Source organism: Microtus ochrogaster, chromosome 7, assembly GCF_000317375.1.
Source record: "Microtus ochrogaster isolate Prairie Vole_2 chromosome 7, MicOch1.0, whole genome shotgun sequence".
In the NCBI taxonomy this organism is placed as follows: Eukaryota; Metazoa; Chordata; class Mammalia; order Rodentia; family Cricetidae; genus Microtus; species Microtus ochrogaster.
This window is the reverse complement of record NC_022014.1, coordinates 78,603,086-78,624,636: the sequence shown is the minus strand read 5'-3', so window position 1 is coordinate 78,624,636 and position 21,551 is coordinate 78,603,086. Positions and strand designations below refer to the sequence as shown.

General features: G+C 52.0%; 4 protein-coding genes and 1 non-coding gene across 6 annotated transcripts in view; 3 read left to right on the top strand and 2 right to left on the bottom strand.

Moving 5' to 3' along the window:
- The window catches only part of Slc25a19 (solute carrier family 25 member 19), a 14,420-nt gene extending 12,640 nt beyond the window's left edge, over positions 1-1,780 (top strand). Inside the window, exons 6-7 of the mRNA XM_005350734.3 lie at positions 73-203; positions 1,159-1,780. Of these exons, the coding sequence (XP_005350791.1) occupies positions 73-203; positions 1,159-1,341 (314 nt within the window). The 3' untranslated portion in view covers positions 1,342-1,780. The remainder of the gene's footprint in view (positions 1-72; positions 204-1,158) is intronic.
- A 2,061-nt stretch (positions 1,781-3,841) lies between these two features.
- Mif4gd (MIF4G domain containing) lies at positions 3,842-9,411 on the top strand. Its single transcript, XM_013347648.2, has 6 exons — positions 3,842-3,999; positions 4,777-4,908; positions 7,259-7,368; positions 7,520-7,675; positions 7,792-7,884; positions 8,521-9,411. The coding sequence occupies exons 2-6, from the start codon at positions 4,827-4,829 to the stop codon at positions 8,746-8,748; spliced, it is 669 nt and encodes a 222-aa protein (XP_013203102.1). The 5' UTR covers positions 3,842-3,999; positions 4,777-4,826; the 3' UTR covers positions 8,749-9,411.
- Positions 9,412-9,460: 49 nt separating this feature from the next.
- On the bottom strand, positions 9,461-12,441 carry Mrps7 (mitochondrial ribosomal protein S7). Its single transcript, XM_005350732.3, has 5 exons — positions 12,185-12,441; positions 11,478-11,669; positions 11,309-11,372; positions 10,648-10,815; positions 9,461-9,963 (listed from the first exon to the last, which is right to left on the bottom strand). Exons 1-5 carry the CDS (start codon positions 12,265-12,267, stop codon positions 9,742-9,744), a joined length of 729 nt encoding a protein of 242 aa, XP_005350789.1. The 5' UTR covers positions 12,268-12,441; the 3' UTR covers positions 9,461-9,741.
- A 68-nt stretch (positions 12,442-12,509) lies between these two features.
- Gga3 (golgi associated, gamma adaptin ear containing, ARF binding protein 3) overlaps positions 12,510-21,551 on the top strand; it is an 18,390-nt gene continuing 9,348 nt past the window's right edge. For both annotated transcript variants that reach the window (XM_013347631.2, XM_005350729.3), the window contains exons 1-3: positions 12,510-12,595; positions 19,996-20,080; positions 20,177-20,252. In XM_013347631.2, coding sequence (XP_013203085.1) covers positions 12,556-12,595; positions 19,996-20,080; positions 20,177-20,252 — 201 coding nt within the window. In that variant the 5' untranslated portion in view covers positions 12,510-12,555. The remainder of the gene's footprint in view (positions 12,596-19,995; positions 20,081-20,176; positions 20,253-21,551) is intronic.
- LOC113456434 lies at positions 14,706-14,812 on the bottom strand. The gene has a single exon (XR_003377245.1). It is a non-coding gene; the product is annotated as a U6 spliceosomal RNA (small nuclear RNA).

The following is a 21,551-nucleotide window of genomic DNA, read 5'->3' as shown; positions in this document are numbered from 1 at the left end:
GTCCCCGTCATGTCTTCTACCTTCAATTGCATTCCTCTCAGCCTTCTCTTCAAAACGGTGTCTTTGGTTCAGGGAACCTTAAAAACCTGCTTTGTGGCTGTGGATCTGGAGTCATCAGCAAGACCCTTACATACCCCCTGGACCTCTTCAAGAAGCGGCTGCAGGTGGGAGGCTTCGAGCATGCGCGCTCTGCCTTCGGCCAGGTAAGTCATCCTGTGCAGAGTGCTCAAGTCCTTGCCCTATTGGACAGTGAGGGAACCAGCCCTGCCCCTTCTGAACAAAGACTCTGGTGTGGGTTTTCACAAGATGCTCAGTGAATTCCTGATACGGAGACTTGGTGAACACAGTCTCTTTTCAGAGGTCATGAGTTTGGTAGCTATAGGTCTTAGAGATGGCATCAAAGGTGGCTTTGGCAAAGATGCCCTGGGTGGCAGTGCAGCCCCTGGCTGATGTGCAGCAGACATCAATACTGGCCATCAGCAGTAGCTTCTTGGGCACAGGAGCAGAGACTATGCCAGTGCCTCTGGGGGCAGGGATGAGACGCACCAACACAGAGCCACAGCGGCCTGTCACCTTGCATAGAACAGTGTAAGGCTTATCAATCTTCTTCCCCTAGTAGCCTCTCTGCACAGGGAGAGTGGAAAGCTTTGCCAAGATGATGACCCCCTCGGAAGGCAGTGGCTACCTCTGTCTGTGGAGCACTTAACACCAAGACCAACATGACCATTGTAGTCCCCACTAGCGACAGAAGCCTTGGACCTGGTCCACTGGCCAGCCTGAGTCTGCTTCTGCACTGGCATGACCCTTAGACCCTCGTCCTTTAGGGGTTCTTTAATGGGTAGGAGAGCAGGGCACTGGTTGGGGAAGACCTGGTGATGGCCAGATTCAGACCTGCTGCCCAAGAGGAACGACGTGTAACGGGGTGAAGGCTCCAGGATGGCCCACGACTATCACTGTATCTGCCAGAACCACAGGCAGGTACCCCTCACCAGGAAGGAGCCTGCTCCAGCTCAGTTAAGCCTGGCCTAGCCCACATCCCCCAAAATGAAGAATTTCACTCTTGCTAATCTAGGGAGCAGTTACCGGAAGCTGTGCTGTGCCGGGTGAACCCCGTTTTAATCACTGCTTCCTCCTCAACCTACACCTTCCTCTCCCCAGGTGCGGAGCTACAGGGGCCTCCTGCACCTCACCAAGCAAGTGCTACAAGATGAAGGCACCCAGGGCCTCTTCAAGGGCCTGTCCCCCAGCCTGCTGAAGGCTGCCCTGTCCACGGGCTTCATGTTCTTCTGGTACGAGCTCTTCTGTAACCTCTTCCACTGCATACGGAGAGAAGACAGATAGCTGTGAGAGCCGAGCGGGAGGCGCCTCCCCCAACAAGACTTGTTCCGAGCTCATTTTCTACGATGGCTGCTGCCTGCTAGGCCTCCCAGGCTGGCTGCCCTGTGCAGGAAAAGTCACCCACAGCGGATGGCAGAAGGGGGGACCTTTTCCGGAAAGAGCAGAGAAGGGAGCCCCATGGGCTGTAGAAGCAAGGCCCCGAGAAGGAGTCTGGCATTGGTCCTCTGTCCAGCCCTAAGGGAATCAGGGCATCCTCTGCTCTGTAGTCCTGTTTTGGGGGAAAGTCTCCCAGTCCTGGTAAGAGTGAGGCTTGAGTACAGAGGGATAGGACTGGGCTCTTTGTAGATGTCTAAGCCCCACAGTTTGGTCTGTTTCTCCTACCAACTTATTTAATAGCCATTAAAGCAAAAGGCACATTCCGTATGTCACTCGAGGATGATGGAAGGGGCCCTCTGCTGTCCCTGCAGTTCCAGCCCCGAGGCAGCCATGCTTTTCAATGTAAGGGGTGAACCCTACCATGTGGGGAGCTTCTGAACCCCCCAGTTCCAGACCTTTGTGGCTGTGAGGCTCCAGGACTGGACAGGAAGGACGCCGGACAAAACTAGCTTGTAGGCAGAAGGCAGGAAGTAAAGGGGGCGTGCTGGCCCTGACCCAGTCTTGTCAGTGGCTCCTCTGCACTGGGTCAGCTCAGCATGGGTGTCGCACATGTGAGTCCTCTAATTCCCAAAGGGCCCAGCCACGTAGCAGTCCAGAGAGATGTATCTATATGAAGAGGAAAAACTTTTGTTAGGGGCAGCCTGAAAAAGGCCTGGGTCAGCACAGCTGTGTGGAAGAAATACACGGTGGCCATCTTTTCCGAGCTCCTGCCTGTCAGTGAGTCTGGCAGAGGGAAGGGAGGAGAGATCCCTTGACTGGGATTCCACCCCCTGAATAACTGACTAACAGCCCTGTTCATGGAAGCTGGGACTCTGGGACTTCTGCTGCCCAGCACCAACCTCGGTCCCCTCCTCTAAAGTCCCGTTGAACCCCGCCCTTAGCGACCTTCTCTGACCTTGGCTGTGGATTCTCAAGGTCCAGGCTGCTCTTGGGAGGGTTTCTGAGGTGGGTGGGCTCTTGGCTTCCTGGGCTTGGGGCGGCAGAAGTGTAGTGTGGTCCTCTTCCTGGAGAAGTGTGAACGGATGTCTACTCCAGAGGATGACAGACCAATGTGAAGATGCTACCTGTTGACAGGTTTCCATTGCTGCCATGAAGCACCAGGGTATATTTGGTTTATACTTCCATATCACTGTTCATCATTAAAGGAAGTCTGGACAGGAACTCAAGCAGGGCAGGAGCTGATGCAGAGGCCAAGGATGAGTGCTGTGTACTAGCTTGCTCTCCATGGTTTGCTCAGCCTGCTCTCTTATAGAACCCAGGACCACCAGCCCAGGGGTAGCACCACCCACAATGGGCTGGGCCCTCTCCCATCAGTCACTAAGAAAATGCTCTCCAGGCTTGCCCACAAGCCCAACCCTATGGAGGCATTTTCTTAATTGCGGTTCCTGCTTCCCACATGGCTTTAGTTTGGTATAAAACTATTTAGCGCACGAGGCTGGGGAGATGGCTCAGCGGTTAAGGGCACCCCCAGGTTCAATTCCTAGTACGCACATGGAGGCTCACGACTGTGTGATCCAGCAGCTCAAAGTGATTTGACACCCTCATATACATAAATGCCAGCAAAACACCAATGCACATTAAATAAATAATTACAAAAAACACACAAAACCTCCACACTACCAAAGTCCAATTTGCTGAACCAAACAATGAGGCTGATAGCTCTGGAAAGCCGGAAACATGGAGCGCACCCAACAGCCTGCAGGCTGCCCAAGAGATTGAAGGCTCCACCAGGCAGCTCAGTGGGTCGACTTTCAAGTCAACTTGATCGGTTCTGCCAGGCAGCCCAATTCATCGCTGCTTCTTCCACACAGCTGTGCTGACCCGGGCCTTTTTCAGGCTGCCCCTCGGCAATCCGCATTGCTTCTGTAGGGAGGAGCCCTTGCGTTTTTCCGTTTCCCTAGAATGAATCTCCAGTATTTTTTTTTCTTTCTACTTTTTGAGGCAGTTTGTTTCTTCTCTTAGTTGTCCCATCTTAACCTGGAGACTTTAGAGTCGGCTTCTGGATGTTTTGGTTTGCTTTTTTTATGAAGTAAATTCCAAGCTTCTCCGGACGGAGTTTTATTACCACGAGTGTTGTGACAACTCTTTAAACGGGCGCGAGATTTGGCTCCTGATCTCCTGTGGAGTGTGGAGGCCACAGTGGTGCCTTTCTCTCACAGTGGTCCCTTGGAATTGAAAGTTGTTTTGCCCGGTGGCAAGAGAGGGAGTTGCCAGGGTGTGCCCCAGCCCATACACACTTTAACTAGCCGAACCCCAGATGACGGTGCTGAGCCCTCTGCGATTGACCCGCCCCTTCTCCAGGGCAGGCCACGCCTCCCCGAGGCTCCTCCCACGCCTCACGGCCGGGGAGTCTCCGACCCAGTTCACCTGAGCCCCGCAAGGGACATGGTGACCCTGGCGTGGGGTGCGAGCCGGCAAGACCGAGGGCTTCATGCGGAAAAGGGAGCAAGTCCGGCCGAGCGCTCGAGGGCCTCTACGGTCAGAAACAAGGCGGAGGCGCGCCCGGTGAGGAGGGGACAGGGTCCGGTGAGCGCTCGGCCCGGCGGTGGCCGTGTAGGTGTCGCAGAAGCGGGGTGCGAATCTGTCTCGGCGCCAAGCGAGGGAGCGGCCCGGGGCGGCGGCGGGGTGCGGAGGCGAGGACGGGCCGTGGCCGGCAGGGGGCGCGGGCGAGCAGCTCAGGCTCAAAGCGAGATGAGCTCAGCTTCCGCGCGGTACCACGCCGGGCACGCGCTGCGCAGCCCCGGAGACGCGGGCGCCCTCCCACGCCGGCTAGTGCGAGCCCAACGGCTGCAGGGGTGGGTTTGGTAGGCTGAAAAGGACTGGCAGACACTGGGGAGAAGGGCTCGAAGCCCTGTTGGTGTCAGGATTCGCGGCTTGGGCAACGCCGGCCAAGGAACTGCGCCAGAATTCTCCGTGCTGGATAATTTGGGCGAGTGTGATATTTACCTCTCCACAACCCAGTTCAGAATATGCTCCCCTAAACTTATCCTGTTGCTAATAATCCAGACCCTGCCGCGACCGTAGGTGAATTCCCGCTTCGTTTCTCGTATGTAATCGCAAAAGAAGCCAGGGTTTCCTTAAGTTGAACTGTAGGTATCTACTTGATGCTCAAAGTCCCCACCAGAAGCCAAGTTTGGTGGGCTCGCAGCCAACCACCGAAGGCGACAGATAGTCCTGTTACACCTGTCCCAAGCCCTGGCCTGCCCTGACCCAGTGCCGACAGGACTAGAATCCGGAGCGCTGCGATTCTCACTTGAAGCCTCTTCGGCCTTTGCTTCTCAGGTGCTGTCATTAGTTTCAGGCCAGTGAAAAGCGGCTGGGGCTACACCATCATGGGAGAGACCAGTAGAGATGAGTATAAAATCCAGTCTTTTGACGCAGAAACCCAGCAGCTGCTGAAGACCGCACTCAAAGGTGAGCCTACCAGCCCTTCTGTTTGGGCAAGAGCTTCAGAGGGGCTGAGTCCCAGAGCCAGGCAATGCCCAGCCTTCCCGTGGCTCCCTGAGAGGAAGTCACAACCTAACTCTTGAACTGGAAGACGAGCTACACCTAGATCATTATTTTTGAGAATGAATCACGGAGTCCTACGATCATAATAAAGCGTTTAAGTGCCCATGAAGGAGAACACAGGCTTCGGTTTAAAGCCTCCGCGTTCAATGCAGTCAGCTGTCAGCTCCCTTAAATGTTCAGAGCTGTTTAATTGGGGACTGAGGTTGGGGAGTCAGCTTGCTGGAAGAGATATGTCATTGCCTGGCCCGTGCCCTTCCATGGTAACCTCAGGACAGAAGTGTGACAACATTCCATTGGGGAAGTTTCGGCACAGAGCTCATGTCTGGGGCCTCTGCGTTTTGAGAATACTTGGAGCCATGCGGTGGTGCACAACTGTAATCCAAGCAGATTACAGAGGCAGGAGGATTAAGCACAAATTTAAGGCCAACCTGCTCTACATAGAGAGTTCCTGGGGGAGGGGAAAGAGCCCAACAGTTTAGAGCACTGGTTGCAAATCAGGCTTGGTGCACACCTTTAATTTCAGCACTGGGGAGGCAGAGGCAGAGGCAGGAGATCTCTATGAGTACCAGTCTGGTGTGATTAGCTATATAGTGAATTCCAAGATAGCCAGGACTACATAGTGTGACCTAGTCACACACGGGGAAAAAAAAAATATATATATATATATATATAGAGAGAGAGAGAGCACTTCCAGAGGACCCGGAGTGGCTCACGGTCATTGTTACTGAGTTCCCAGGATCCGATGCCAGCACCAGGCAAACACATAGTATGCGTATGTGCATGCAGATAAAATATTCATACATATAAAATGAATGAACCAGCCGGGCGGTGGTGGCGCACGCCTTTAATCCCAGCACTCGGGAGGCAGAGGCAGGCGGATCTCTGTGAGTTCGAGACCAGCCTGGTCTACAAGAGCTAGTTCCAGGACAGGCTCCAAAGCCACAGAGAAACCCTGTCTCGAAAAACCAAAAAAAATAAAAAAAAATAAAATAAAATAAAATAAAATGAATGAACCTAAAAATTTACATGCTGAGCTGTAGGCTAGCCAGTGCTATTAAATAGCAAAATTAGGCTGTCTCGAAAGACCAGAAAAAGAAAAGGTTGTAGACATCTTGGCATTCAGTATACATTCTTCAGTCTACTGCCAAAAACATAAAACGTGTATCCCAAGAAAGTACATCTATACTTTGGTCTCTTCCAGCCTCATAATCCTATATTTGTTTGTTTGTTTGGCAAGGATCTCTCAGTATAGCCCTGACTGGCCTACAGCTCACTATATAGACCAAGCTGGCCTCAAACTCAGGTTGGCATGCCTCTGCCTCCCAAGTGCTGAGATTATAGGCTGAGAGCCACATGTGGCAGTATATAATTAAAAAACTTGGTTTTAATTGAGTTTATTTGTGTGCACTACTTGTCTGGATGTGCACCACGCATGTGCAGTGCCCGTGGATACAAAAGAGGGTGTCAGAGCCTCTGGACCTGGAGTTACAGGCAGCTATAAACAGCCCAGCATTGGGGCTGGGAATTGATCCTGGGTCCTCTGCAAAGGCAAGAGCTCTTAACCACCGAGACATGCTTCACCTCCCCTATTTCATGCTTGGGCAACCAGCGTCCTGACAGGGTCCTGACAGAGCTGCTCTAGGCATGATTACACGCGCCTTCTTGGAGGCTGCTTTTTTATTGGTTTGGCTACTTTGGGTCCCACCTTGGGTTTCACACATAGTAGGTAGGCAGAGTGCTTGATCCCCAAACGACAGCCTTTACATCTCCAACTTTGAATTTTTTTTTTTCTAGACGGGACCTCACTAAGTAGCTCTGGCTGACCTGGAACTTGTATATAGTCAGGCTGCCTGTCTCTGCCTCTCAAGTCCTGTGATTACAGCTGTGCACCTCTCAACCCAGGCTGTCCTAGAACTCTGTGTAGCCAAGGGTATCCCTTACCTCTTGATCCTCCTTGTTTCTGCCTCCTGAGTGCCATCTGGATGGTCTTCCCTTCTTTTAAGCATGTGATGGTGTTCTATTACAAACATCTCAGGTCCTTGAGTGTTTTGGTACACAACTTTAATCCAGTACTCAGGAAACAGAGGCAGGCAAATCTCTGTGGTCTCCAAAGAGTGTTCCAGGTCAGCCAAGGCTACATGATGAGACCCTCTCTCAAAGAAAAAAAACAACAAAAACCTTGAGTCCTTAGCATTGGAGGCCAATGTGACTACGCAGCAGGCAGCTCCAGACTCCGCCCCTGTCTCTACCCCAGATCCAGGCGCTGTGGACTTGGAGAAAGTGGCCAATGTGGTTGTGGACCATTCTCTGCAGGACTGTGTGTTCAGCAAGGAAGCAGGACGGATGTGCTACGCCATCATCCAGGTTGGGGGGGCTGGCAGAGCGGGAGCTGCCTTGAGGATGGCACCCCAGGATCAGGCACAGGCTGGCCAGCAGCAGACACCGGCATTTCTAGACAAAGGCTAGGGCGGGTGGAGTGGCCAGTGCCCGCTTACCACCCTCTCCTGGCTCACAGGCGGAGAGTAAACAGGCAGGCCAGAGTGTCTTCCGGCGCGGGCTCCTTGACCGGCTGCAGAGGGAGTATCAGGCCAGGGAGCAGCTGCGAGCTCGCTCCCGGCAGAGCTGGGTGTGCTATGTCACCTTCATCTGCAGCATCTTTGACTACTTGAGGGTGAGGCGAGGGCAGCCACCCTGGGCAGCAGTGATGGCCTGTGTCCTGAGACCAAGGCTGGATTGCTCCCCGTGGTCACTGACGCTGCCTCCCTGCCCCTCTGGCTCTCCCCACAGGTGAACAACATGCCCATGATGGCCCTGGTCAACCCTGTCTATGACTGTCTCTTCCAGCTGGCCCAGCCTGAGAGTCTGAGCAGGGAAGAGGAGGTAAGTGGCCAGTGGACAGAAAGCTGTGGCGGGCATGCTGGCTTGGAGCCCAGCAGTCCGGCTCATGGAGGCCACTGCTCCTCGGCCAGTGCCGAGTAGGGGCATTTAAGGCCTGCAGCAATTACAAGACAAATGACAGTGTCTGGAATTTACCCAGAACGCACAGCAGCCAAGGCTACAGGCTCCCCAGGAGGGCAGCCAGCCCACGCTAAGAACGGCAAGAGCTGTGGCCAGCTGTGGGCACAGATGGCCCAGAAACCAACTTTTTTTTTCCAAGATAGGGTTTCCCTGTGTAGCTTTGGAGCCTGTCCTAGAACTTGCTCTGTAGACCAGGCTGGCCTTGAACTCAGAGGTGTGCCTGCCTCTGCCTCTTAAGTGCTGGGATTAGTGTGTGTCACCACCACCCAGTCAGAAACCAGCTCCTGAGTCAGGCAGGAGGTAGCGAAGCCAGAGGGTTAAGCAGGTTAAGCGTTCGGCCTGGTCAGTTCTGTGCAAGTCTTTGTGGTAAGATGTGGGTTATACCCCCTGGTGTCAGAATGAAGCAAGGAGCCACTATAAAGGGCAGAACACGGTCCGTAGCAGGTGTGCCAGGCCGGTCCTCCCTCTGGCTGACCAGGCCTTGCACTGCCCCTGCAGGTGGACTGCCTGGTGCTACAGCTGCACCGGGTTGGGGAGCAGCTGGAGAAGATGAACGGGCAGCGCATGGATGAGCTCTTTGTCCTAATTCGGGATGGCTTCCTGCTGCCGATAGACCTCAGTTCCCTGGCCCGGCTGCTGCTGCTGGAGATCATCGAGTTCCGGGCGGCTGGCTGGAAGACCACTCCTGCTGCCCATCAGTACTACTACAGCGAGGTTCTGGACTGAGCGAGGCCACACCTTTCTATGACCCCCCCTTTCCTCCCTTTGGAGCTGTGGAGAAAACAGACCTGGTCCCTGGCTGGAGACTGCCCAGCTTCCCTCTTCCTCCAAGTCTTTTCAGCTTCTGCCTGGGCTAGGCAGGAAAAGGCAACTCCTAACAACCACTGAACTGTGTGACCACTGGTGCGATACTACTACCTTGGTGCCTCAGTTTCCCCATCTGTAAAATGGGCCGCTGGTGGGATGCTCTGGGACATTAAGAGCAGCAGAGTTACAAATGACCTGAGGAAGTGTTCTCTACGTTTTGTGCAGAGACACTGTGGAGAGGCCTGTGTCTTCCCGTCCGTTTCCATCAGTGACAGGGCCTCGCCAGGTCAGGGGGAGGGTTTCTAATAAATCTTTTCTGGAACCAAACTGCTTCCTTTTCCTAATGGCCAAAGGTATACCCCAAGCTGGTTGGACCTGAGTTTCTTGGAAGAAATCTCTAAGGAGACATGTTGTGCTTTAGGCGGTGGGAGGGGAACCAGTCTGGATTACTGGGTAGCACAGGCTCCTGAGATCCTAAGTGAGGGGCAGATGCATGCCCCAAGCTGTACCTTCCCAACTTCCAGCAGGCATGGGAGAATCAAAGGTTTCATAGGGTCTAAGGTTACATTACAAAGACCCTCTCCATCCTTAAGTTCCTTCCAGAACTTTCCAAAAGGGCTCAAGTCGTTTCTTTCTAAATTACTTTAATTAGTAGTGGTATATGTATAGACACTTTCCCTGCATGTATGTCTGAGTACCATGTGCATGCCTGGTGCCCAAAGCAGTCAGAAGGTGTCAAATTCTCTGGAACCAGGGTTAGAGAAGGTTAGTGAGCCTCCATGTGGGTGCTGGGAATCAAACCACGTCCCTCTGGAAAGAGCAGCCAGTGTTCTTAGCCACTGAGCCATTTCTCCAGCCCCTCAAGTGGTTTCCTGTGGTAGTGTCCTGGACTTTGTCCATCTCCCCGTTCTGCTACCACCAGCGGTAGTGGGCCAGGGCACGGTTGGCCTCCGCCATCTTATGCATATTGTGCTTCCGCTTGATCACGGGACCCCGGTTATGAAAAGCCTCCAGCAGCTCATCTGACAGCTTCTCTGGCATCAGCGTCCGCCGTGGCTTGTTCTCTCGGCACTCTGTGATCATCCACTTCATGGCCAGGAAGCGGCGACGTCGGTCAGTGAGGGGTACAGGGACCTGAATGGGGAGACAAGCTGAAGCTGAGCTGGGCCTGACGGTGTGAGGCCCACCACCTCCTAGAAGCTACCGTGAACTGTCTCGAGAGTAGTCCTGGGATAGGACCTGAGGACAGAAACTTGTCTCCTCAGAAACATTCACTTAGTAAGTTTATTAGGCACTTTCCTTCCTAAGGAGAAGCTTTGCCAAGTCGACACAAGCACCAATTCAGAAAGTTGTGCTACTCGAGGCAAACGGGCTACCTCAGACCAAGGGTGCATAAAAATAAAACCATTTTCTTGGCCCCATTGCATGCCATACACTAAGGACAGTGAAAGAAAAAATCCCCTAGTCTTTGGAGTTGCCACTAAGGGAGAAGATACCCTAATGTGATAATATAATTAAATGCTGACAGGGTGGCCAACTCAGTTCATAACTGACGAACGCTCATGGCTCAAGTTGTGAATGGCCTGTGAGCACATTCCTTTACCAAGAGTTCATAGCATAGGCTACACAGAATATTGGACAAAGGGATGGGAGTTACTGAGTTCTGTCTTTCCACCTCCTGTCTGTGGTTTTTATACTGTGGGCCTCAGAGGAACAGATCCTGACAGTGCCCAGGAGTTATTATACATGGCCCAACTCTGAACCTTCACTCCCCGATCAGTTTCACACGCGGGCTTCCCTTCTTCACTGCCCACTCACCTGGTAGAAATGGCCCCCTTTGAGGATAGGCACCAACCCAATCACAGGCTCACAGTTTTTCAGGGCCTGGTGGAAGATCTTGTAGGGGTTCCGTTCGATGGTGGCCTGCTCCTCTGCAGAGGCAGCGTGGTACTTCTCAAACTGCTTCCGCTTCACAGCTTCCAGGGTCTGCAAAGAGAAGGAAGAGGCCGCTCAGCCAGCAGCTGGGAGTGGGTGCTGCAGATCAGCGACCGCACTTGGGAGGTGGAGGCAGGAGGATCAAGAGTTCAAAGTTATCCTCAGATATACAGCAGGGTCCAGGTTAGACTGTGCTCCACGAGACCCTCTTTCAAAAAAAAAAACTAAAGAGTTTAGGTGCCTACTGCTTTACTAGACTGACCCAAAGAACCGGTGAGAATCCCTACCCCCTAACCAGGATCTCTGTGTAGCTCTGGCTGTCCCGGCACTCTGAAAAAGAGATCCGCCTGCCTTGCCTTGCCTTGCCTTGGCCTCTTGCATGCTGGACTCAAAGGCCTCTCCAACAGTGATGGGACACCTGTTGGGTGCCACCACTCCCAGCTCTCAGAAATTGATTTCAACCACACGTAGAGAAACCCCTCTCAGACCCAGTCCAAAGGCAGAGGGAAAGGGCAGTGAAGCAGAGTGGAAGGACTCGGTTTACCTGGGCCATGAGCAATCGGGCCAGCACTTTGTTCCCGTCTTTCATCATCATGTTGGTGAATTTGCTTCAAAGAGAAAAACATGTTTAGCTTACCAAGGCTGGATTTCTTGCGGCTGAAACCTGTCCTGAGCTAAAGGCAGCCCACGGCAGCTGAGCAGCTCTGCCTCACCTGATGACAGGGTCTGCGAACACCGAGCTTGTCTCCGTTGCTGCGGCAGCTTTGATGAGCTGGGTTTTCTTGAGCTCCTGGTCATATTTCTCCTCTTCGGTGAGTTCCGACACAGGCTTGCGGTAATACTCCTTGTCAATCAAGGGATCCCTGTATTCGGGGGCATAGCGGCTCCACCTCACCTGGGTTATCCTGGGAGAGGGAAGAGGAGGAAGCAGACGAGAGAACTCCACAAATGAACTTGTGACTGCACAGGTAAACAAGCCTGACTTAACAATAAGCCCGCTTGCCGGCACGCTGACAAGGGACAGTAACTTTGGGACCGCAAGCTAAACCTCAACAGCAGCAGTTCTGACTCTTGCCCAAAGAGGTAGGCAGCCCTCTCCGAAATCGGCCATTTAAAAATTCCTCCTCTGCCAACACTACTGAGGACAGCTCTCCCCCAGCCGCCTAGGCAATTCCAGTTCTGAGAACTCAAGGGGGCCGCACTTTCAACTCGGGGTAGAACCGGTCTAGATCAACCCAACCTGTCCGGCTAGGGGCAAGGCACTAAACCCTAAAAATGGCACGCTTATAGCTTGATTCGGCCACCCCGGTCCCCGAGCAGGGCTCCAGGACTCAGCGCGGCCCGTCTATGCCTCCTTTCCCTTCCCCAGGTCCTCCCGTAAAGGCCTGGGCGGCGGTGGCAGCTCCCCATTGCCTCTCACCCTGGAAGGTTCCAGACAGCAAGCCTCACTCCCAAAGCCAGCCCCGACCACTGCCGCGCTGCCTGTAGAGCGGGCGCAGCCATCTTGGCCCGCTTCAAGGACCTGAGGGCTGCCCGCGGCGCGCCTGAGTGAGTGACAGGATACGGATGGGAAACCGCACAGTTTACTCAAGACTGGGTTTTACGTCGGAGTTTCCCTTCGAAGAACAAGCGAGAAAATACGCTCGTCCTCCCGGAATCCGACACAGTCTGGCGCGCCTGCTGGCGGCAGCTTCCAACCTTCTCAGGCCCCCATGCAAGCCCCGCCCCGGACCGGCTCGCGCAGAATCTCGCGAGGTCTGAGGCCGCAGGGCCGGACTGGGCGGCTGCAATATGGCGGAGGCGGAAGGGGAGAGTCTGGAGTCCTGGCTGAGTGAGTATCCGGGGCCGCTTCTGTCTGACCTCCAACCGCGGGCCGCCTTCTCCCCTCACCCTGACATCCCCTCCGCGGAGGTGGCGTGTGGCCATCCACACCTGGCCTCGCCACGAGTATCGCGCGTTCACACCCCTCGGCGAGCAAGGGGCCCTTCCCTGCGGCTCATCCCGCGCGCGACACCTGCAGCTCGAGGGCTCGCGGGCCCGGGAAAAGCGACAGCCGGGTTCTTGGGGCTGACAGGCGGGTTGGGGAGGTTGCGGGACCTTGTACGCCAAAGCCCCAAGGATGTCAAAGCTCCGGATTTGGGCTGGGCCCTCCGGGAGTGGTGAGTGATGCCAGCCGCACACGCATAGCTGGGAGCGTCAGGATCTGCATACCCGCGGTCCTCAGGCAGGATGCTTGAAGTGAGAATCCTTTTCCAAGAGCGACCCCAGGGAACAGACCACTATATCGAAGGGACACACACACTTACCGAGCCTACCCGCTCTTCAGCGGCGTGAAGCTGTTGAACCGCTGTATTGCTGTCATTGCTATTTTATATTGCTGTGACGGAATGAGGTTTCACATTGGCAGGCGGTAGTATGTTTAGTAAGGGCTAACAAGGCTGATTAATCACCCCTTACCAAGGGTTAATAAGTTAACTTTACTAAGGGCTTAGCCCCCGGGGAGCCTCTTAAACGGAGGCAGAAATTAGGATGCGCGCGCGCGCGCACACACAGCCTTGTGTCAAGGTCTTTTACCAACTGCAATCTCCAGCCCTTTGGGTGTGAAGATGTTGCCTCCCAGTTACCTGGGCGTCCTTAAGAAATACCCTTCAGGAAGTTGAAATTAGGCTTTCAGGGGTGCACATCCCCAAAGAGAAGGAACAGTTCTCCGAGGAGTGCACAGTGCTGGATTACAGACACTGGTTAAAGTCACCAGCCCAGTGACCCGCGCTCAGGCAGCCCCGGAGCCCCAGCTGTTCTGGGTGCCTGGCCAGCAAGGGAGTTCAAGTGAGGCAAAGAGTGATACCCTGTCTCCCAAAGGGAAAACACTGGGGTTAGAGTTCATTGTACAGCACCTGGCTGGCCTAGAACCTTCTGTGTAGACCAGGCTGGCCTCAAACTCTCAGAGATCTGCCTACCTTCGTCTCCCAAATTCTGGGATTAAAAGTGTGCGTCACCATGCCCAGTTTCCAATCCCATTCCTGAAAGATGAAAATAAATACAATTGTTGACCAAGGATCCTCGCTGGCAAAACAAGTTCTGTCGCCACAATTCAGAGGACATTCTGACTCCACTCACCATTTTCCTAAATCCGTGCAATTGGGTGATGATCAGAGTGGAATCAGTTCACTGTGCATATGGGAATGGGAAAATTGGAATAATTTACGTGACTTAAGCTGAGCTCAGTAAGCTTGATGTGTTTTTTGAGACAGGGCTTCGGGAAGTCCAGGCTGGCCTCAAACAAACTCTGACTCTGCTGGTCTCCCTCCCAACTGCTGCGATTTCATTATGCACCTTCCACAGTCCTCATGACTGAGTGGTGTGACTTGTACAAATCCGGTGAACCAGTCCGGACCATCTTAGAGAGGGTTCTTGTCACCCATGGTTTGCCCGAGGTACTGCAGCAGCCTCTCCTTGGTCCACTCTTCGTGCTGCTCCCAGGAGAGCAGTTGTAGCGTATTGTTCTCCCAGCGCTGCCAGACCTGCCCACGTCCTTCCAGTCTGTCTCTGCTCACTCCCTGCCTCTTCTCAGTGGCCTTTTGGTGCTTTTCCTGCCCGCACACATTGTTCTCATTAACCCCGAAGCCCTGCTCCCTTTGCTCATTTAAATGCTTCAAACCCATCTCGGATTCTTCTTCCTCACAAACCATCTCTTGATGACTTCAACCCTGTCTCAGATCCTGCTTGGCATCTTCAACTCATGTTGAGCAAGCCCCTGCCATGTGGAAAATATTATGAGAAGTTTAATTTCACCGGGCAATAGTGGCACACACCTATAATCCTAGCACTGTGAGGCATAGGCAGATCTGTGAATTTGAGGCCAGCCTGGTCTACAGAGCAAGTTCCAGGACAGCCAGAGCTATATAATGAGACCCTGTCTCAGGTGGGGGAAGGTTTATTTTTAAAATATGGAGCACTTCATTAATTTGCATATCATCCTTTTACAGGGACCACGCTGGTCTTCTCTTTAACATTCCAATTTTAGCATATGTGCTGCCAAAGTGAGCACAAGAATTACCAAGTTTAAGCAGTTGTCCTGTGGTGGAGCTTAACATGTGCGAGGCACTGGGTTCCATGCCAGCCGCACAAAAACAGAAATAAAGCGAAGCACCTAGGAAATTCAAGTAGCCTTTGCCTTCAGTTTGATGGTATGCTATCAGAATGGGTAGGAATTGAAGTGGGAGCCATAAGTGCTGAAATGCAGGGTATATAATCAGGGAAAGGGAAGTGGATAATGACCTAAGACAGAAAATGAGAAGACAGCATCAAGCTAGGCTTCAGGTATGGCAAACCACCCCAAGAATGTTGGGTGGCTATGTATAGAGCACTGAGTAGCAGGTGTAGGCGTATAGAGGAAATCAGGACCCAATTCTAAGGTGCCCCATGAAGTTGTCCTCTGACCTCCTCGTGTGTGCTGTGCTGTCCATGTGCCCCAACTCCGATGCTGTGTATCACACAGAATGTGGGAGAAGGGGAAATGGGTTAGAAGAGAAGTGCTCAAAGGAGCAAGGAGTTGGGGAGGGAAGAGAAAGGGATTAGACAAAGACATGGATTAGGAAGGTGACTCCAGAGGCCAGGAGGTGGCTCAGCAGGTAAGGGCACTTGCCACCAAGCCGTAGACCTGAGTTTGAGCTCAGGGAGCCATATGGTGGACAGAAAGCGCCAGTTTCCACGGTCGCCATCTAACCTTTACACTGGTGGCATGCCACACATCCCCCTCCTGCTCCTTCCCACATATGCAATAAATAAATATGTAGGGAAATTTTTACAGCAACAACAAAGGCCGGGCGGTGATGGCACAAACCTTTAATCCCAGCGCTCAGTAGTTAGAGGCAGGTGGATCTCTGAGTTTGAGGCCAGCCTGGTCTACAGAGTGAATTCCAGGACAGGATCCAAAGCTACACAGAGAAAGCATGTCTCGGAAAAAAACAAACAAAAAAAGGAAACAACTCCAAGATTGCTAGGAATAGTTAAGGAAAGAGGGAAAGAGAAGGGATCAACAATAGGGTTTGAGACCCAGGCACTTTTGAATAGTGGCACCACATATAGAAATAGGGAAGTCAGTAGGAGAAGTGATGGTTCTCAGACTTATTTGTGTATCAAGGGGACATAATTATAGACTTGCTTCTGTGCCAGTTTCCCCTCATGCTCACACAAGCAAGCTTCCTCAGGCCTGCCTGTGTCTTGTACTTCACCTGCAGCGCCTCCAGTGCACGGTTTTGAGACACATGAGAGCTTGAAGCATCTCAGACGACTGTGGTGGTTATAGCAGTTTGTTTCCCATGAGTGCCGTTTCTCCTTTGATTCAAGATGCAGCAGCGCAGGCTGACCTTGACCCCTTCCTTTGCTGTGCTCTTGGGTCTGCTTTTTCTAGTCATTGCTGTGTGCAGCCTGGCTTCTTTGGAGAGGTCAAGCCACGTAGAGCTTGAGTAGTCAAGGCTGCTTTGCTTGTTTTCATCGCTGTCATCTGATGTCCTGGAGGAGGCGAGGGTAGCAGTACCTAAGCTGCCAAGGGGAGTAGGAAAGCTGGAGGTGTGGCAGCACAGAGAATGAGGCTTCAGCAGAGACCCAAAAAGACAAACCTTGAGTCAGAGGGCCTAGATGGGTGGTCAGGGCCAGGTTTGCAGGGAAGAACTCCACTGTGGCCTCTGCTAGATGAGGGATGATGTGGAGTAGGTGGAAGTGGTGGGCACTTGGAAAGCTGGAGTCACCCAGTACCACCCTCAGTGATGTTTCTGGTTGCCGTGAGCGACAGGTGTGCTTTCTGAGCTGCAGACGCTGGGAAGCTGCGCTGTGTCGGCTCAGGGCATTTGCGCCACGTGCAGGCAGTGGTCACGGCTCTCGGTGAGAAGGAGGTGGAGTGTTCTGGGAGGCAGTGGTCCTGTAAGAGAGCAGCTTAGGAAGAGTTTCCTTTGCAGATGCCTGTTGTTTGTGAGAGAGGGAAGGTGCTTTTCCCATTGTCTTCAGTATAAGTCTTGTGTCTCTTACAGGAGCACTGGGCATGGGTCTGGCTTCTCTGCGTTGTATTTTGAGTCCTGTAGCTTCTTGATTTCATGTGAAAGCTTGAAGCATAGCAAAGCCACACTGATGCCTGAGGAGAGCCACACCTGGGCCAGGAGGCCTTGGTGATGACCAGTACTGTCTGGTGGTTGGTGTACTTCTTATCAAATGGACACTGCTGAATAAAATAAGCCCTCTTTGTGCTTGCCATTTGTAAGGTCTTGCTAATTATCTGTCAGGATTGAGAAGAGCCACCTTGGTGGCTCATATCTGTAATCCCAGCCCTTGGAAGCAGAGGCAGGAGCATCAGGGGTCAAAATCATCCTTGACTACATAGTGAGTTGGAGCCTAGCCTGCGCTACATGAGACCCTGTCTCAAACCAGAGCCGTGTGTTTTTCCTCTAAATATAAACTTACAAACTTGCGTGTGTTCCTGGGGATGGAAGCTAGGACTCCCGTATGCTAGGCCGGCCCTTTACCACCTAGTTGCTCTCAGCTCCTTACTTTTTACTTTGATATAAGTGTATTTGGAATTCTCCTTCTTCACCTTCCCAGGTCCACCGCTGAGACTGCAGGCTGTTTTAGTGGCTTTCCTATTGCCATGGCTAAGACACCATGACCAAGGCACCTTGTAGAAGACAATGTTTCACTTGAGGCTTCCAGTTTCAGAGGGTGATTCTGTGACCATCATGGTGGGGAGCCTGATAACAGGCAGGCAGGCCTGGAACAAGCAGTGGCTGAGAGTTTATATTTTGAGATACAACCATGACACACAGAGAGCTAAGGAATGGTGTGGGCTTTTCAAACCTCAAAGCCTGCCCCCAGTGACACACCCCCTCCAACAAGGCTGCCACACAGGCCTATGCCATGAGGCCTCACTTTGTTAATAAAATCTTAAGTCACTAGGGTGTCCCTTCTGAAGCCAGACCAGAAGTGCTGTCAGGCAGATCCAGGCCCTGTCCAGGAAGACCTCAGGTGCCCTGTTGTTGGTAGAAAGATGGGCTCTTAGGAGTCAGTCCTCCATCTGACTGGTGATTTGTGGGCTGGGGAATGCAGAATCTCTTAGTAACCCAAGCTGCCAGGACTCCTGGCCTTCCTGCCTCTGTCTTATGAGAGTTGAGATTGCAGACATCCACTGCCATGCCCAGCCCACCACTGAACTACACCCCACGTCCCCAGCCCTCTTTTCTACCCTTCTCTTTTTTTGGTTTTTTGAGACAGAGTTTCTCGGTCTAGCCCTGGCTGTCCCGGCACTCGTTCTGTAGATCAAGCCTCAAACTCACAGAATCCATCTCTGTGCCCAATTGCTGGGATTCAAGGCGTGCTCCACCATGTCCAGCATATTTTTCCTCTTTTTTTAAAAAAAATTGTGAAACTAACCGGGTAGTGGTGGCACACACCTTTGATCCTAGCACTAGGGAGGCGGAGGCAGGCGGATCTCTGTGAGTCCATAGCCAAAGTGGTCTGCAAAGTCAAGTTACAGGACAGCCAGAACTACACAGAGAAACCCTGTCTGGGGGAAAAAAATTGTCAGGCAGGGTCTTATGTTGCCCAGCTTAACCTTAAATTTACTCTGTAGCCCAGGCTAGCCTTGAATTCCAGGCCAGGAGCTTCAACTTCTCATGCAGTTGGGATTACATGCCTATGCTGATGGTGGTTTTTAAAGTTAAGGAAACACAGTGGTGATGCAAACCTGCAATTTTAACTTGAGATGCCACGGAAGGAAGATCATTGTGAGTTCAAGACCAGCCTGGGCTATAGTATGAGAATCTTAAAAGGGAGTGGGTGGTGGAGAGATAGCTCATATTGCTTACCATGAAGTCTGAGCTTGATTCTCACATGAAAAAAGGAGAGACCCATTTCATACAGTTGTCCACTGACTTCCACATTCACAGTATGTGAGACCCACCCATACCACCCCCCCCAGAAAAATGTAAAGAAGAAGAAAGCAGCCACATTTAGAACTGAAGTCTAGAAATGTAGGTGGTTAGCTCATGTAATGTTGGAAGGTGTGTCAGTGCAGACTGCAGAGGATTGAGACTGTTTGAGAAAATGTTCAGCTCATGTTTCCTCTTTTGTCTGAGCCTGAAGCCCTGAATGCAAATAGCAGAATTCAGATCTGCATCAGATCCCATGTCACCACCCTCAGCCAAGCCATCTTTTAGCACAGATGCCAAAGTAGCAAGGAAGGAGGCCAAGCAAGTGTTCCTGGGCTTTACATTTAGTGCTGGAATTGTAGGACTTTTGTAGCCCTCAGAATGCTCTCAGCATTGGCTGTACTTGGTCATTGAAGGCCATTTAAACAGGGTGCTGAATTCTGTTTATGCAAGGGAAGATGGCACAGATGGGTAGGTATTTAGTTAGAGCCAAGTACATTCATAGAGGGTCCTGTGCTACTTCAGAATCTTAAAGCATTGAGAAAGGTTAAGTCTTGAAAGTCTTTGTGGAGGATCTATAGAAAATACTCATTTAAAAAAATTTTTTTGGAGCCAGCGGTGGTGGTGCACGCCTTTAATCCCAGCACTCGGGAGGCAGAGGCAGGCGGATCTCTGTGAGTTCGAGACCAGCCTGGTCTACAGAGCTAGTTCCAGGACAGGCTCTAAGCCACAGAGAAACCCTGTCTCGAAAAACCAAAAAAAAAGAAATTTTTTTTTTGACCTAATTCCGTCTGTCTTCAGCTTCTCGGGAGACACTTGTTGGTCGTTGTTCCGCTGAGCACTCAGCTCCGATTAGTAGCAGTGGTTGTGTCGTGAGGTGATGTGTTTAATGAGGGCGTCGGTGAGAACTCTGGTCGTTCATGTTTGTCCTTTGCGTCCCAATCTACTCTTACGTACATGAGGCTTTCCTTTCTAGTTATTTATCTTTTTGGTTTTCAAGACAGGGTTTCTCTGTGTAGCTCTGGCTGTCCTGGAACTCACTCTGTAGGTCAGGCTGGCCTCGAACTCAGAGATCTGCCTGCCTCTGCCTCCTGAATGCTGGGATTAAAGGTGTGCGTCACTGCCTCCTGGCTGCTTTCTCACTTTTTAATTGCAGATTCCAAAAATATTAGGCAGAAAGCAGGATTTATATTTGTTGTCTGAATAGACTGAGGAGGCCGCCTATGAATTAAACATACTGTGTTTAAGAATTGTGAAGATAGCCTTGTATTGTGAGTTGCTCTTGTAATAGTTTTTCTCTGTGTTGTTTCTCAAGATAAAGCTACCAATCCTTCTAACCGCCAGGAAGACTGGGAATATATCATTGGTTTCTGTGATCAGATCAACAAAGAACTTGAAGGGTGAGTCCAGTGAGAGAGGGGACCAAAACCTGACCAAAGAGGACTGGCCAGACAGCCCTCCATCTGCAGACTGACTGTAGTGTCTTTGTCTACCAGGCCCCAGATCGCTGTCCGACTCCTGGCCCACAAGATCCAGTCTCCACAGGAATGGGAGGCAGTGCAGGCCCTCACGGTAGGTCTTTGCTGTCAGAGATGAAGACGGTGGGTGCTCACTTGCTCAGGTCTTCCCTCATACATGCAGTAGGCCACCGCTGGTAGTCAGGCTCATGCCCAAAGTCTGGTAGAGTGTCACTGATCCAGGTTGGGTATATCTAGAACATGTCAGTCACCTGTCCTACAAGTACTCACACCTCTGGACCTAGCATGGAGGCTGCACAGGTGACCAAGGGACCCAGAGGCGGGATCTTCAGTCCAGTCCAGGGCTCAGAGAGGACTTAGGTAGTCTTGACACTTAAGAGCAGAGTCAGGCAGACTTTGTGAGTTCAAGACCAACCTGAAACAAAACAAGTCCTAGGCCAACCAGTGCTGCATAGAGAAACCTTGTTTCAAAAAAACAACAAAAAAGAGTCAGCCAACCAAAGAAAAGCCTGGTAGAAACCGTTTGTGGATAGCTGAAGATGCTGCCTGTACTAGTGAAGAGGCTGTGCAGAGAGTCACAGCCACTGGCAGAGTGCAGTGTTTAACCAGTGAGGGGAGCATTCAAGTATCCTTGCTCCCCAGACAAGGGTCCTTTCTCACCCTGACTTCATTTGGGCCCTGGAGACATAGAAGAGCAGCGGTGTGTAGAGACCCTTGTGCATTTTGCTCTTCCCGTTCCTCTACAGCAGTGATGGTCAAGGACAGTCAAGCTCTTTGCTTGGTTGAGTCTTGTTTGTTTGTTTGTTTGTTTTTTGAGATGTCTCAGTCCTTCTGTCTCCATCTCTGAAGTGTTAATACAACAAGCATGCGCCACTCATGCCTGGTTTCCAGGGAGGCAATTTTGGTCTCAGGGGGCATTTGATAGTGTGTGGGGATACTTTTATTGTTGGGGGTAGTGTGATAGTGCTGCTGGCATCTAGAGAGTGGTAGCCAGGGCTGCAGCTAAATATCCTGAAATGCATAGGACAGAGCAAAGAGTGGCTAGCCTAAAATGTCAGCCAGGTTGCACTTGAGAAACCTTACTTTAAAGAAACAAATCACTGGAAACTGGGAGAAATGACTCGGTGGTTAAGAGCACTGGCTAATCTTCCAGAGGTCCTGGGTTTAATTCCCAGCACCCACATGGAAACTCATAACCATCTGTAACTCAAGCTTCAGAGCATCCCATGCTGTCTTCTGGCCTCCTCTAGCACTGGGCACATGAGGTACACCGTCAGTCAGACAAACACCTATACACAAGCTGGGCGGTGGTGGCGCACGCCTGTAATCCCAGCACTCGGGAGGCAGAGGCAGGCGGATCTCTGTGAGTTCGGGGCCAGCCTGGTCTACAAAG